Source organism: Pholcus phalangioides, unplaced genomic scaffold (assembly GCF_987345545.1).
Source record: "Pholcus phalangioides strain wild (caught in Gottingen) unplaced genomic scaffold, Ppha-v1.0 ptg000010l_1, whole genome shotgun sequence".
Taxonomy (NCBI): Eukaryota; Metazoa; Arthropoda; class Arachnida; order Araneae; family Pholcidae; genus Pholcus; species Pholcus phalangioides.
In genome coordinates this window covers 16,866,548-16,881,630 of record NW_028301603.1, presented here as the reverse complement: position 1 = coordinate 16,881,630, position 15,083 = coordinate 16,866,548, and the positions used below count along the sequence as shown (strand labels likewise).

At 37.3% G+C, this 15,083-nt stretch overlaps 1 protein-coding gene across 1 annotated transcript in view; it reads right to left on the bottom strand.

Moving 5' to 3' along the window:
* Positions 1-8,441: 8,441 nt before the first annotated feature.
* LOC149081009 (uncharacterized) overlaps positions 8,442-15,083 on the bottom strand; it is a 29,429-nt gene continuing 22,787 nt past the window's right edge. Inside the window, exon 10 of the mRNA XM_089237733.1 lies at positions 8,442-13,404. Within this exon, the coding sequence (XP_089093859.1) occupies positions 13,269-13,404 (136 nt within the window). The 3' untranslated portion in view covers positions 8,442-13,268. The remainder of the gene's footprint in view (positions 13,405-15,083) is intronic.

Here is a 15,083-nt window from a genome sequence, read left to right as displayed (position 1 = left end):
GTGGGGCAATTTGATTTTCCAGGGGGACAATTTAAGTCTTTCTATGAAGGCTTGGGACCTTTTTTCCGAACTCCCTTTATTTTTGGCATCATTTCAAACTTTTAATTTTTTTAACAATTTCTTGATGACTTCTTTATTGTTTATCTCTCTTTCAGTAGAAGAAGAGGACTACACTGCCAAACAGCCTGGTAAGTCCTTATTCTCAACTAGCTGTAATACCCGGCGCTGCCCGGGTTTTCTTTAATGAGGCTTTTTGGATCACGTGATATCTCCCTCTTTCTTTGAGGGACATGCAAACCGTGTCCAAGTTAACCAATATGGCGACTTCCTGCGCGACTCATGAAATAAACCAATCTAAATTTAAAGAAACGTAGAAATGCAAATCGCTAGGTATTTCGATTTCCCCCCCCCCCTCCCCCTTGAACTTGCAAGTTATCCATCTGCCTATTTCAGCTTCCAAAAATGCTTAGTTAAAGCCGTGGAATTTCTTCGATGTACTTTATGGACCCATAATTAATTTTAAAACAACCTAAACTGTATGAATTTATGCACTTGAATATTAAGAGACAATATTCACATTTTTACACACATTTCACAATATTCACATTAAGAGACACATTTTTATTTTCGAGCTTGAAGATGTAAATAAATGGTTGAAATCAATGTTATCGCATGGATATCCATCCAAATCATAAGTAGGTTCGGCTAATTACTTAATATTTAATCTCCTGGGCTTCGTATCTCTAAGCGAACTGAATATTTCAAAAATCGAGAATTCGATACAATTTTTAAAATTATTGATGTAGCGGTAAACCCCGAAAAATTTCGGCGTTTCTACAGTTAAATCGGCAATTTTAACACTGATATGCAAAAACCTCATTAGTGGGAGATTGAAAGTTTGGCAAACCATTATAAAGGCGTAAACTATTATACTGGCAGCATTAAAGAAGTGACAAACCATTGTAAATGCGTATATACGAACCAAAGTAAACGTTCGGAAAGTGATTGTTGAGGCCCAAAAACCATTGTTGCCCGACAGTTTTTTTTTTTGCCCTTTTGGGGCATTTTCCCTGCTCTGGCGAAATTTTAAAGTAGCCTATCGTTCAAGTCGGGTCCCATTCGGTATATACGCAAAATTTGGCGACGATCGATCTAAAATTGTAGATTTGTATAGAGAACACACTCACACATAAAATCAATTTTATATATATAGATTAGTTCATTGCTATATATACAGAATATCATTTTATAAAGAGTTCTTGGGTTTCATTTTTCTCCATTTTATTGGATAGGGGTCGGCGGAAATTCTCTTGGTGGCACAAAAATTGTTAAAAAATTAAAAGTTTAAAATGATGCAGAAAATAAAGGGAGTTCGGAAAAAGGTCCCAAGCCTTCAAAGAAAAACTCAAATTGTCCACCTGGAAAATCAAATTGCCCCACAAGAACAGGGTAGAATAGTGACGGCCCTGGTCGAAACCGCTGAAGAAAATTCATGAAATTCAATCACAAGTTTTATTTCATGACGCAAAGACTAACTATGAAAGGTGGATATAGAGATATAGTATAAATCATACCGAGCCTAACCGCTGAATTTCATGAAATTTAGTAAGAAGTTTTATTTCATGACGCAAAGACTAACTATGAAAGGTGGATATAGAGATATAGTATAAATCATACCGAGCCTAACCGCTGAATTTCATGAAATTTAGTAAGAAGTTTTATTTCATGACGTACAGAATCAACAAAGAAGGGCTTTTCGACCTTAAGGGCGTTAAAATGTAGTATAGAGAAATCACTCCAAGCCGGAACCGCTGAAAATATATTCATGGAATTCGGCCACACAGACACACAAGTTTTGTTTGACGTAAATCCTAACTAAGAGGGTTTTTTTTTAAATTCGGCCCTATGGGAGTCATAATGGGTCGCGGGGGGGGGGGGGGTGAATGTAACATTGAGAAATCATGCAAAACCGAGACCTTTGAAATTCATGAAATTTTGTCAGAAATTTAATTTCATGACTTATTAAGAAGTGAATTTTTGAAATTCTGCCCTTGGGAGGTCCTAAGGGAGTTTAATTTGGGAAATAGAAAAAGCGGGTTTAAAATCCGCTTCAAGAATTTTCACCAATGACTGCTCTCCATTTCTTTCCTTACGAACATCGAGCTTATATTACTGGAGAAAGCATAATGTCAGCGGTTTCCGTCTTGGCAGTGCCGAGAACGGTGTCTCCCAACATCAATTGTCGGAAGATAACGAGACTCGTTGAATATCGGCGCAATCTCCGTTATTTTATAATGGCATAAATAGGAGTTTAAAACAATAAACGAAAGATATAATTTCAGCATCGATTCAGCCTAGAATTCTAATGAGAGATAATTCCAAAATCAATGAAAGAGATAATTCCAGAATTAATGAAAGATAATTCCAGAATTAATGAAAGATAATTCCAGAATTAATGAAAGATAATTCCAGAATTACGGAAAGACATAATTCCAGAATAAGGAAAAAACATAATTCCAGAATGAGGGAAAGACATAATTCCAGAATAAGGGAAAGAGATAATTCCAGAATGAGGGAAAGACATAATTCCAGAATAAGGGAAAGACATAATTCCAGAATAAGGGAAAGTGATAATTCCAAAATTAATGAAAACGATAATTCCAATATTAATGAAAACGATAATTCCAATATTAATGAAAACGATAATTCCAATATTAATGAAAGAAAAATTCCAAAATTGATGAAAGCGATAATTCCAAAATTGATGAAAGAAAAAAATTCTAGAATTAATGAGAGGTAATTCCAAAATCAAAGAAAGAGATAATTCCAGAATTAATGAAAGATATAATTCCAGAATTAATGAAAGAGATAATTCCAGAATTAGGGAAAGACATAATTTCAGAATTAGGGAAAGACATAATTCCAGAATAAGGGAAAGCGATAATTCCAGCATTAATGAAACATAATTCCAGATTGATGAAAAGTGATAATTTCAAAATTAATGAAACAGCCATAATTCCAGAATTAAGGAAAGAGATAATTTCAAAATTAATGAAACAGCCATAATTCCAGAATTAAGGAAAGAGATAATTTCAAAATTAATGAAAAAAATTCTGGAATTAATGAAAGAAAAATTCTAGAATTAATGAAAGAAAAATTCTAGAATTAATGAAAGATAATTCCGAATTTATGAAAGGTAATTCCAGAATTTATGAAAGGTATTTCCAGAATTTATGAAAGAGATAATTTCAGTATTATTGGAAGATAATTTCAGTATTATTGGAAGATAATTCCAGAATTGAGAAGTGATATTTCCAAAATTAATGAAAAAATCGATAATTCCGTTATTAAGAAAAGAACATTCCAAAGTAAATGAAAGAAAAAAATTCTAGAACTAATGAAAGAAAAAATTCTAGAATTAATGAAAGAGAATTTCAGTTTTGATGAAATAAAGGAAATAAAATAATGCAAATAAATGAAAGCGGTAATTGCAGCATTAATGAAAGTGATAATTTCTGCATTGATGAAAGTGATAATTCTAAAATTAATGAATGGCTAATTCCAAATTAATGAAAGAAAAATGATAGAGTTATAGGAAGAGATAATTGCAAAATCAATGAAAGAGTTAATTTCAGCATTAATAAAAGAAAAATTCCAAAATAATTGAAAGCGATACTCCGGAATTAATGGAAGATCATTCGAGAATAAATGAAAGATGCTTCCAGAATTAAGGAAAGATAATTTCAGATTGATGAAAAAGTGATAATTCCAAAATTAATGAAAGAAAAAATTCTAGAATTAATGAAAGAAAAATTCTAGAATTAATGAACGAAAAAATTCTAGAATTAATGAAAGAAATAATTTCAGCATTAATGAAAGAAATAATTTCAGCATTAATGAAAGAAATAATTTCAGCATTAATGAAAGAAATAATTTCAGCATTAATTAAAGAAATAATTTCAGCATTAATGAAAGAAATAATTTCAGCATTAATGAAAGAAATAATTTCAGCATTAATGAAAGAAATAATTTCAGCATTAATGAAAGAAACAAATCCAGAATTGATGAAGGAAATTATTCCACAAGTAATGAAAGAAATAATAGTTAATAATTCCAGAATTAATGAAGGAAAATTCAAGAATTGATGAAAGAAATTTTTCATGCAGCATTAATGAAAGAAATGTTTACAGTATTAATGAAATAAATAATTTAATTTATTTTCATTTTTAGATGAGTTCTCTATCCTTTTTTTAATCTTCAAAACGCAATATTTGAGACCGAACACACTTCTATGGGTAACTTGCCAGGCACTATAAATAATGTTTAAATAAACATCTTGCATTTGATGTCGCTGCCGTCACGGAGGCTAGATGCTCCCATGTGGAACCCCTTTATACACAAAGGCCTATATGAAGATGTCTCTCCCATCGAGGAGGGGATTATGACCTCCTTGGGATGCTCCCCCTAAAAGCGCGATGGCTAGAACTCTCAATGTTACCGCACATGAAAACGGGGCTATATAACCTTTTTTTTTTTTTTTGGTGCTGCCATCTAATGTCGAGATCAAACATGACATGTGATGCTAATGAAAAAAGTTAAGGTTGAAAAAACTGTACTCTTCATTCCACTCAGTTCCTTATGAACAATGCTCATAGACTGAACTGGAAGTTCAATCTAACAGTTCAGTTATTTTCGCAGGACATAAAGAGACGTTCAAGACAATGGACCTTCCAACAAGCAGACGACAGGTAAGAAGTCAATTTCCTCACTTCAATCAATAGTATAGGTGCTGCCATCTAATTTCCGATTTAAAAGTAACACCTGTGGTGAAGAAGTTTATGAAAAAAACTATATTTTTCATTCCACTCAGTTCCTTATAAACAAAGCTCATAAGCCGAGCTGGATGTTTGAACTAAAAGTTCGGTTATTTCATCTGGGCATAAGGAGACATCCGAAACAGAAAACCTCTGAATGAGCAGACGACAGGTTGAAAGTCGCTTTATTTGGTTCCTTACAAGCTAAGCTCACAGACTGAGCTGGCTATTCAAACTAAAAGTTCAGTTACTTTTTTTATAACACTAGGAGACGCCCAAAACAAAGAACCTTGGAAGAAGCAGACGACAGAAACTCTGAGGCTTAATTTATATACTGTTGGTGCTGCCATCTAATCTCAAAATTTTTAACGACTCAAATAATGATAGAAAAAAAGAGCGAGAGAGAGATCGTTTTTTTTTAGAATATTAACATCATTGACTTCGTAATAAATACGAACCAAAAAATCATTGATCAAAATGGGGGGGGGGACCTTTTTATGATAATTTACTTACTCCTTTGCATTTAAATTATCATGAAATTTTTTATGAGACGAAAATTTCGCAACAAAATTCGTACATTTGTGATTATCAATAGATTAATTATATTTTCAAATAAATAATTTTTAATAAGTAATTATATTCTTTCCATAAAAAAAATTTGACAATATGGATGATCGAACACATAAGTGAAAATACGGATTATGTGGTCTTCCGATAGGGTTACTAGATTCAAAGCTGAGCAAGGAGGACACCAGGCGCTCACCTTAGATAACGCTATTTTTCCGAATTTTTGAAACAGATGGCGCCACTGTACTGACGGTAAAATTATATAAACACGTAATAAAAGCCGGATTTTCCTAGGAATAGGCTTTTTGCGCCGCGTGAACCGAACTGGATCATTTCTACGCGTTTGTGTTTTCCTATCGTGTCGCATCAGCTTAGGGTGGCTATATAGTATATGGCCCTGGCCAGTGCCGCAACTAGGGGGAGCAGGCTGGTCTCTGGACCAGATGGGGCGCAAATTTTATTCTCAAACCTCTCCAACATTACAAGGGAGCGCCAAGATGCGCACTTGCCTCAGGTGACCAAGCATCTAGTTGCGGTCCTGGCCATGGCATCAGTTACTCTGTCGCCTGCATCCTCCACCTATGCTACAGGGTGTCCTGTAAGTGCTAACTCGGCCTTTATCTCATCAACCGTCCGCACTACCTGACCGGCCCTGATTACAGCCATTTATAATTATGGTTAGCTATGGCAATCCTAACGATCAATGCAATCGGGATATCGATATCTTAGGGATCGATGTATAGGGACGGGAAAATCCCGGCGAAAGCCCGAAATTCGGACATTAGCAGGAACAACTGCGCGAATTGGCCGATTTCGGGCTTTGACAGTAACATATGCACACATAATTTGTTTAGGCATGTACTGATTGGTTAGAAATTCCCTCATAGGAAAGTTTATGAGGTGCATGTGAGGGAAAGTATGTAGTACAGTTTGGGCTGCCCATATTTCTTTGTTAAAAATACGGGAACCCGGGATTCCTATATGGGAAAATACGTGGTATCGCCTAGATCAAAGCTCACACGAGTGTGTGGAGCAATGAGAAGCGGCGATAGACGACAGCGAGACGGTGCACCACATGATACTAGACAACACCTCTCATACTCAGCAACCCCGGCGTAAATCTGGCAAGATTTACAGTGGCTCTTTTGCCCAATTCATGGTGCATCCGATGCTCCCCAAAATATATATAGTTCAGTAGATATTTTCATTTATAAAAGCGGACCCTCTTCAATGCATAAATAGGCACACAAATGAATGTCTCCAGCTCGCCACGATACCTCTGACAAAGGTTGGCGTCACCACTAGGAGCCACGACCCACACTTTGAGAAACACAGTGCAAGACGGCAGCAAAAATGGGATGACCAGGGGAAGGGGGAAGGACTCACCGAGCCGGGTCACCGGCTGGAATATTTCCCGATAAAACCACTTTTTCAAGACTGTGCTAAAATCACTTCGGTGACAGTCTGGTTGTTGTGTTCGGTTCAACTTATTACCCTCCTGCCACCTGTGAGGGTTCAAAACTTGGTGCCCATCCCGAACAACAGTGGATCTTCTGTACCGAAGGATTGGCACCGTGGATAAGATGATATCATGCCCCCCCCCCCACATCCTGAAGCAGGGCCCCTAGGCTGGGATCTTTTACGGGCGCCCTGACCAGACTTTCACGGGGCTCCCTTTATGATGAATTTATAGCGTGAAGAAACAAAAAAATGATTAAAATCCTCCCGGGTCCCAGGGCTGGAGCCTTGTCAGCCCACCCCTTGTGGGAGCCATGGATGATATACACACAAAAAAACGGGAGCAGTTTTATATAAAAAAAAACCAACCAACCCAAAATAAACCCAGTTTATTGAAAACATATAAGCGTTTTCAGAATTTCAATCGATGAGCTTAGTTTGTTCATTTCTGAATGGTAAAGACAATATATGCTCTCCAGGCGTATCAGCCTTCGTATGTAGAAAATCATACTCTGTCAAATGACGAGACAACCCAGGGCCGTCATATATTTCAAAAATACAGCAACCCAAATCCGTATCATCTGAATTTCTTCTCATAAAGTCATTATTTAAACTTTTCCTTTAGGATATGGCACTTACTCAGTCAATAGATCACTCATGGCCGTATTCACAGACAGTGTTTAAACTACAATCGCAGGTTAAAAGATTAGCGATCGACACGGATTGGTAAAAATCCTCAATTTTACCAATCCATTTCGATCTTCCATCCTTTCACCAGCGATTGCAGTTTAAACTGTGAATACGGCCGTCACTCACTAGATCGCTAACTCACTTAGTAGCTCGCTCACTCACTCACGGACTGACTTACTCGCTTATTGAATCAGTAACCCACTGGCTCACTGACCCACTGACTCGCATAGAACTGTCGTCGGTGAATTGTTGGTCGGTGAATTTTCCTAGCGGTGAATTGTTGTCAGTGAATTTTCTGTAAACCAAGTAATTAGCAGAGCTTTTTTTCAAGGGAGGGAGTGTCACGACACGGGCAGATGAACTTAGATAAATTTGAAAGGTGGGTGAAAGAACAATAGTTTCCAAACATTCCTTAATTTTTATGGACAGCGCATCATACAAAAAAGGTTCACAACATGTACACGTACATTTCAGCATGTATCAATTCGTTAGAAATTCTGTAGAGTTGCATGTACAGTTGTTAAGTAGTAGTATAGCTTCGACAGACAGCTGTGGTGGTTGAGTAGGCATAGTATTGGATTTGCAACCCGAGGAGCCGGGTTAGAAACCACTCACCACCGCTACAGTGGTGGTCGGCTGAAGTTGATTTTCTGTGTTTCTCAACTTCCACGTGCAAGTCAAGCTGATTTCCCCTTTAAAAAGGCTCGCCACAGAGAGCAACAGGCCTACAACGGTACAATTATTCAAGCATTGCACTTCACATAACAAGCATTACACACTACCAAACTTCACGTTAGATTCACAACATGTACCAATTTGTTAGACCAAAACTTACCTGAAACTCCACAGAGGAATGTGGATGAGATGTAAGTGTGGTTTAGTAGCTTTGACACATCAACTTGACAGGCATAATTGCAAAATCGCACCATTTTATTCACTCACGGAATTCTTGTGCATATAATATACATTAAAATGGGAATTCAGCTAAAACCAGTGTGTGTGTTTGTATATAGTTTGTTGATACATGAAATGGATCATAACGAACATGGTTTTTTTCCCCCTTACATGGGATGATGAGAGGAAAAGACAATATACACACATATCGATATCCATCATTTACACCAGATACGATATCTTATGACAAAAATTGAAATTCAAGATCCGTAAAATCCAAGAGGGGGAATTACACAGTACATGAGACGAGTCTGATAACATTGTGGTAAAAGATGATGGATATACATGGATTATGTACCACATACACATATAAATGGAATTATAACATCACCAGGCAAAATTGTTGATTATTTTCGAACGCTGTATATTCAAAAAATGATACTTTCATACAATAAAGGTATACATACATAATATCGGTAATTTTCCTTGACCTCAGCTATAAGCGTCTATACACCAAATGAAAACCAATATTAAATTGATAGATGCGTAAACTTCTTATTTCGCAGAAGTTCGGGCTATTCTCATCTCTTGATTCTTTACTGCCGCTTCATCATGTCATTCGACACATCGGAAGTCTAATTATATGGGGACACGCATACAATCTATAACAGGGTGTCTAGAAATGATTGGAGTGGTTTCATGACCTTCATGCCCATGATATTAAAGATTACACTGAGAATTAATTATTTCTCGATGTTTTTCGGTCTTACGTTTTTCTCTTTAAATAGTCAGTAAAATGGCGACAAACAGCAAAAAAATCTTTCCTTTTTTCATATACTATGAACGGACTGTTACAGATCATGCGTATCTGAGCATGTCAAAAAATCTGTTCAATCCATGGTTCGGGACAGGAAATGTACACTTTAATATTTTTTCATTCTGTAATTATTCACAGCCAGAGTTTGGAAGGAATGTAATGGTTGCGTCAAGAATTATGATCAGCTGCTGCTATAGACCACATGCCCCCTCTCTCTAACCCGTAACTTTTTTTTGTGGAAAACTATAAGGGGATCTAAGGCATACATGCTGAAACCGTGACCCTCAGAGTCATTTGATGTGGCTCGTGACCTAATTTTGTAAAAGAACCAAGTAGCGTGTAAACAGACCACTTAAGTGATCCCACGATGCGGTCCCACATCACTTGAGTGGCTCACAGAACATTCCCAGATCACAAAGTGACCCGCAGTATACTTAGAGCATTCACAAGCGGCCTGGGCACATTTTCAGATCGCTCAAGGGACCTGCTACACAGTTCCAGGCCGCTCAAGTGGCCCAAAGTACATTTTCAGATCAGTCAGGTGACCCGCTATACAGTTCCAGAGCACTTAAGCGGCCAGAGGCACATTTTCAGATCACTCATGTGACCCCCTACATGGTTCTAGATCCCTCAAGTGACCCACAGCACATTTACAGATCACTTAAGTGACCAGAAGCATAATTACAGTTCGCTTGAGTGTCCCAAACACACAGTTCCAGAGCACTTAAGTGACCGACAGTACAGTTTCAGATCACCTAAGTGATCCGCTACACATTTCCAAACCAATGAAAAGGTCGAGCACTTTGGTCTATAGTAACCCTGGGGGAGGGGAAGAGGAAAAATATCCTCACACACACACATAAATACTGTTAGGAAAAAAAAAGGAACAATATTTTTTTCCCCTTCGTAATTACCTGTAACTGGAACGAAGAAAAAAATCCCATTGTTCTTATGATACGAGCAATTTTGCCATATTTCGACGACACCTGAAATAGAGTAATGAACGTATGCCCTCGAAACTTATGACCCTGGGCTCTACTGCAGAGATTGTCTTGACGTGCATTAACCATGCCTCTCATTTTGTAGGTAGAGATCTGATAGCGAGTTTGCTCCCATGTAATTGTTAAATTTAACAATCTAATCAAACATGTTAAATCACGAAACCACTCCAATCCACCAATAGATCCTTAAAACAGTATCTTGACTGAATGGCTTACAGGTGCATTTTAACATGTGCCAATCAAATACCATTCTTGTATCTTGTTTTAGTTGCTTGGACTTAATCAATGTTTCCCAAAGTGCTGCGATGGAAAAGTCCACAGGGGTAAACAGAAGCTTTGGGTTTAGTATGGGATCCAATGGGTAGGTGTGGGTTGGGGGGGGGGCGGCAATGGACCAACAAGTTTGGGAAACTATGGGTTAAATGGAATGATTTCAATACATAAAACAAACATGAAAATGAAAAATACACAATAAAAAACAACGAAAGAATAATTTGACTAAAACATGGGCGAGAATTAAAATAAGAACAAACTTGTTTGAGCAAAAATAACTAGCATTTCGTTCGTCTTAGGTTAGAACCAATCGGTAAAAGACTAGTGTTTAGATCAATAGACTATGCTTGATTTTTGAAATGGTTCTAAAAATAGGAATAGGTTTTTTTTTGTACGAGAGTGACTCAGCAGATATCACAAACGATGTGACTAATTCAGCCACTGACCATAATAATAGTGATCACATTCACTACCAAAAACAGATTTTAAAAACTGCAATCTTTTAATTAGGGGTCGTTCAAGTATTACGTTAACAAATTTTTAGCCATTTTTGACCCCTCTCCTCATCAGCAAAACTCTGACCCCCCCTCGTCATGAAAATTTTGTTACCAGCTCTGCCCCCTCTTTCCTAACGTGCACAGGTGTGAGATCAGAGATGTGGGGGGGGGGGGGACAACTATCAAAAAATTATTTTTGATACAAAAAATATATTTTTAAAAATTTAAATTTCAGAAGAAAATACCTTTATATATTATTATAATCTATTTTTCCGCCAATTTCAATGCTATTGGAAGAAATTAAAATTTATTTTTAAGACATTCATTGCAACCCACCCTCTAAGCCATATATGATAAACCCTTGGCCCGCGGACCAAATGTGGCTTGCCACCCTGGAACTTAATTTTGTAAAAATGACCCATGTGGCACATTTACAGATAGCTTAAGTGACCTGTACCAGAACATTTAAGCAACCCGTGGCACATTTTCAGATCACTTAAGTAACCAGCGACACAGTTCCAGAGCACTTAAACGATCCATGGCACATTTGGAGAGACATGTGGCACAGTTTTAGAGCACTTGAGCAGGCCCAAGTGAGACTCTACATCACTCAAGTTACCCACAGCCCATTCCCAGATTACTTGAGTGATGTGTGACACAGTTCCAGAGCAGTTAAGTGGCCGGACACATTTCCAAATCACTTGGACCCGTGAAACATTTAGAGATCACTAAAGTGGCTCTGTAGGGGACTCATCAATAGGGAGAGTGTTAGTTCAGGTGCCCACAAAAACTATCAAAAGGTTTTTCTCGTTTTTGGCGCACCGAGTAAGATGCTATTAAGAATATTTCATATTTTCATAAACGGTGGTTGATGACATAAGCATCATCCAAACCTCCCCCCCCCCTGCCATCAAAAGTCAGCAAACCGGAAACACCCCCCTCATTGATGCTGCTGTAATACTTGAATGACCCCCTTAGAGAAATTTTACATTAGAAACCTTTTTTAAATTTTCGGCAACATCTGCTTTTAGTAAAAATTTTTCCTCAAATGAAGCTCATAAAAAATTTTAATGGTGTATGTGAAAGAACGTATGGTCATGGGTTCTCTAAAAAAATCTTCAAAGTTTTTATAATGTGCAACATAGGCATTGACTGACAAAGTCAGGTGACAACTCTGTCACGGAGATGTTACTGTCACGAAGCATCTCGAAATACACCAGTTTAGTTTCACAAGATTTATATCAAGAAATAACTTTTGAAAGTTCAAAAACATATTTGTGCCCTCTTATTTTGAAGTAGGGTTTCTCTTAGTTGGCAACACTGCTTTATCAGGGCGAGTAGTACAGATACAATACTTTGATTACGGGTTTTCTGAAAGAAGGCAATTGCTAAAAACAATTATGACAATTTTTTTTTTCCTGGATGAAGCAATAAAACAAAAATGACGTCAGGAATTTGTGCTTTAAAGCATACATGCTCAACTCGCGGCCCTCAAAGTCATCTGATGTGGCCTGTGAAAAATAACCAAACCACTCACGCTGACAGGCACATTTCTAGATCACTTGAGCGCAAACAGCAAACTTTGAGATTGCTTGAGTGGCTTGCAGATCACTAAAGCGGCCCACAACACATTTACAGTTTGCTTGAGTGGCTCACTGTACACTTTCAGATAACCCAAGTGACTCACTGCACATTTCCAGACGACTCAAGTGGCCAGTGGCACCACTGTCCACTCTCCGAGGCTGAGCACTCTTGCTTTAAAGCATCAACATTATTTACATTAATCCTCAATCTTCCGCAAGATATAATAATCCATGCTAGTACCTACTGTGGCAATAACAGTTGCGAATAAAAAAAGAGATGCATTTGCCTAAAAGAGTAAAAATTTACATTTCGATGAGCTTTGCGCCATACAAATTTGCAAGGGACTGCAACAGAAAAAGATAACGTTCATATTGGTGGGTATTTTTTTTACATTTTTGTTCAGTTAAAACCCACAGTGATACACAAGAAATCAAAAACTTAAAAAAGCCTGGCAAAACTTACATCAGCATAATACAATTGCTCAAGTCAATGTAAATGTGAATACATGTATATCAATAATGCACTTAAAAAGTAAAAAGAAAAAGCTTGAAATCAAAAGCTTGTTCATATATCGCTCCAAACTTTCCAATTCAACAAAAAATAAAAGTTCAGGAAGAGTCTATAAAAACACCTGGACAACTTGACAAAGCGATTTCAATACCATGGGGTCTGCTCACATGATGCTGCACCTGAACGACCGTTTCTTTTCAATTTGGTTACTTGTCTCTGATGAGCTTGAGGACACTGCATCCGTCTCGTCCTCATCATCTGTTTTCCTGATTTCGTTGCAGAAATATTCATCATCGGTTCTGAAAGGCAAGGCAAACAGAAAAAACAGTTTTAAACAAATAGTTCTGGATCATACTCGGAATAGTCTTTCTTTAATTGGAAAAAATGTGATAAAATCTAGAAAAAGACATTGAAATTCGACGCAGAACCAGAGGCTTATTTGCAGGATGGCAAATTCGGAGGGATGGAATAAGTGGTCCAGAAAATGGGGAGAAAGGTGGTAAAATTTACATACCCCACAGACAGTAAAACCATAAATCCGCCTCTGCCCAGAGAATGAGGGACTAGGTCAGTGAGTGACCTAGAGAGGGTGCAAAGACCTGAGTGACCAAAAGAGACCTAGAGCAAGGGACCAGGTTCGTGAGTGATAAAAAGAGTGATCTACACAGCGAGGAACCAAATCAGTTGAGTGACAAAAAAGTGACCTTAAGCATGTGCAAACGTGTGAATGACCGAAAGTGACCTAGAGAGAGTGTGAGAACATGAGTGACCAAAAGAGTGATGAACCAGGTCAATGAGCAACAAAAGGAGTGACTAAAAAGTGTAAAAGCATGTGAGTGTTCAAAGCAGGCACTTACTAGGGAAGTGCACGAGGTGTCATTTGCCAATTTTGATAAAAGTGGTATTGTATTATTGATGGAACTACCCGTCAGAGTTACACTGAGATAGAGGCTAATTTATCTCACCAATATACAGAGGGCATAGTTAACTCCTCGCATCGCAAACTGCTGGTGAACCGTTGATCCCAGAAGCATACTTTCAATTAGAAAAAGTATTATTGTGTAAAATTTTTTTTCACCTTTTAAGCCGGTTCTTAAAATTTCCTTGATCTTCTTATAACTACCATAGTGGAAATAGTGGAATAACAGAAACTAAACCTTCTAGAAATTGGCACTTGTTTTCAAGATGATTTTTTCATCTGATCTCATGTAGTGATAAATGTCCCCCCCCCCCCCGAAACTAAAACAAGGGAGATAAATACTCTTTATCTCTTTTCAATCATTTATTCTGTATGAATATTTCTAAACAACTACAAAAAGATGGGAAATAAAACACAGCCTCTCTCCTGTTATCTAAATTTGAATAAAAGCTCACTCTAACTACTGGCAGTGACGGGGGAGGGGGGGGGGGAGAGGCAACACGTTATTAGGCTCTCTTAAAGCTCTCTGTTTACAGAACTAACTGGACTTGGAATTGTCAAAATTAGAGGGTTTTAAGAAGACGACATATCTATGAACTGCCATTGTAAGGGTTGACAGCGCCATTGCACAAAAAAAAATCACAAGAAAATATTCATCTGAATGATCAGTGAATGACTAGTTGCTTGAGAAGAATCTAACTATTTATATTGAGATTATTTTTTATTTTATTTTGAAGGTCTTGCGCACAAACTACTTGTAAAAGAATGTGGCTGATTATTCACACAGTTGTTGTAACAGTAATGTTTTCCCACATGGGAGGGGAAATCATCTTTTGGTGGAATGAACCCTAGAATCTACATACAGTATAACTCTGACTATCCAGCCTAATATAGTGGAAAAACGGGCCAGATAACAGAAAAACCAGTAGGCCAGAGTTCTATAAATGCTCAAGTCCTACCCTCCCCAAATACCATCAAAAACCACTCCTATTTAGGTATTTATACATAAATGATAAATGTATACATAATGTAAATGCTTATTATGTACTGTATGTTTTA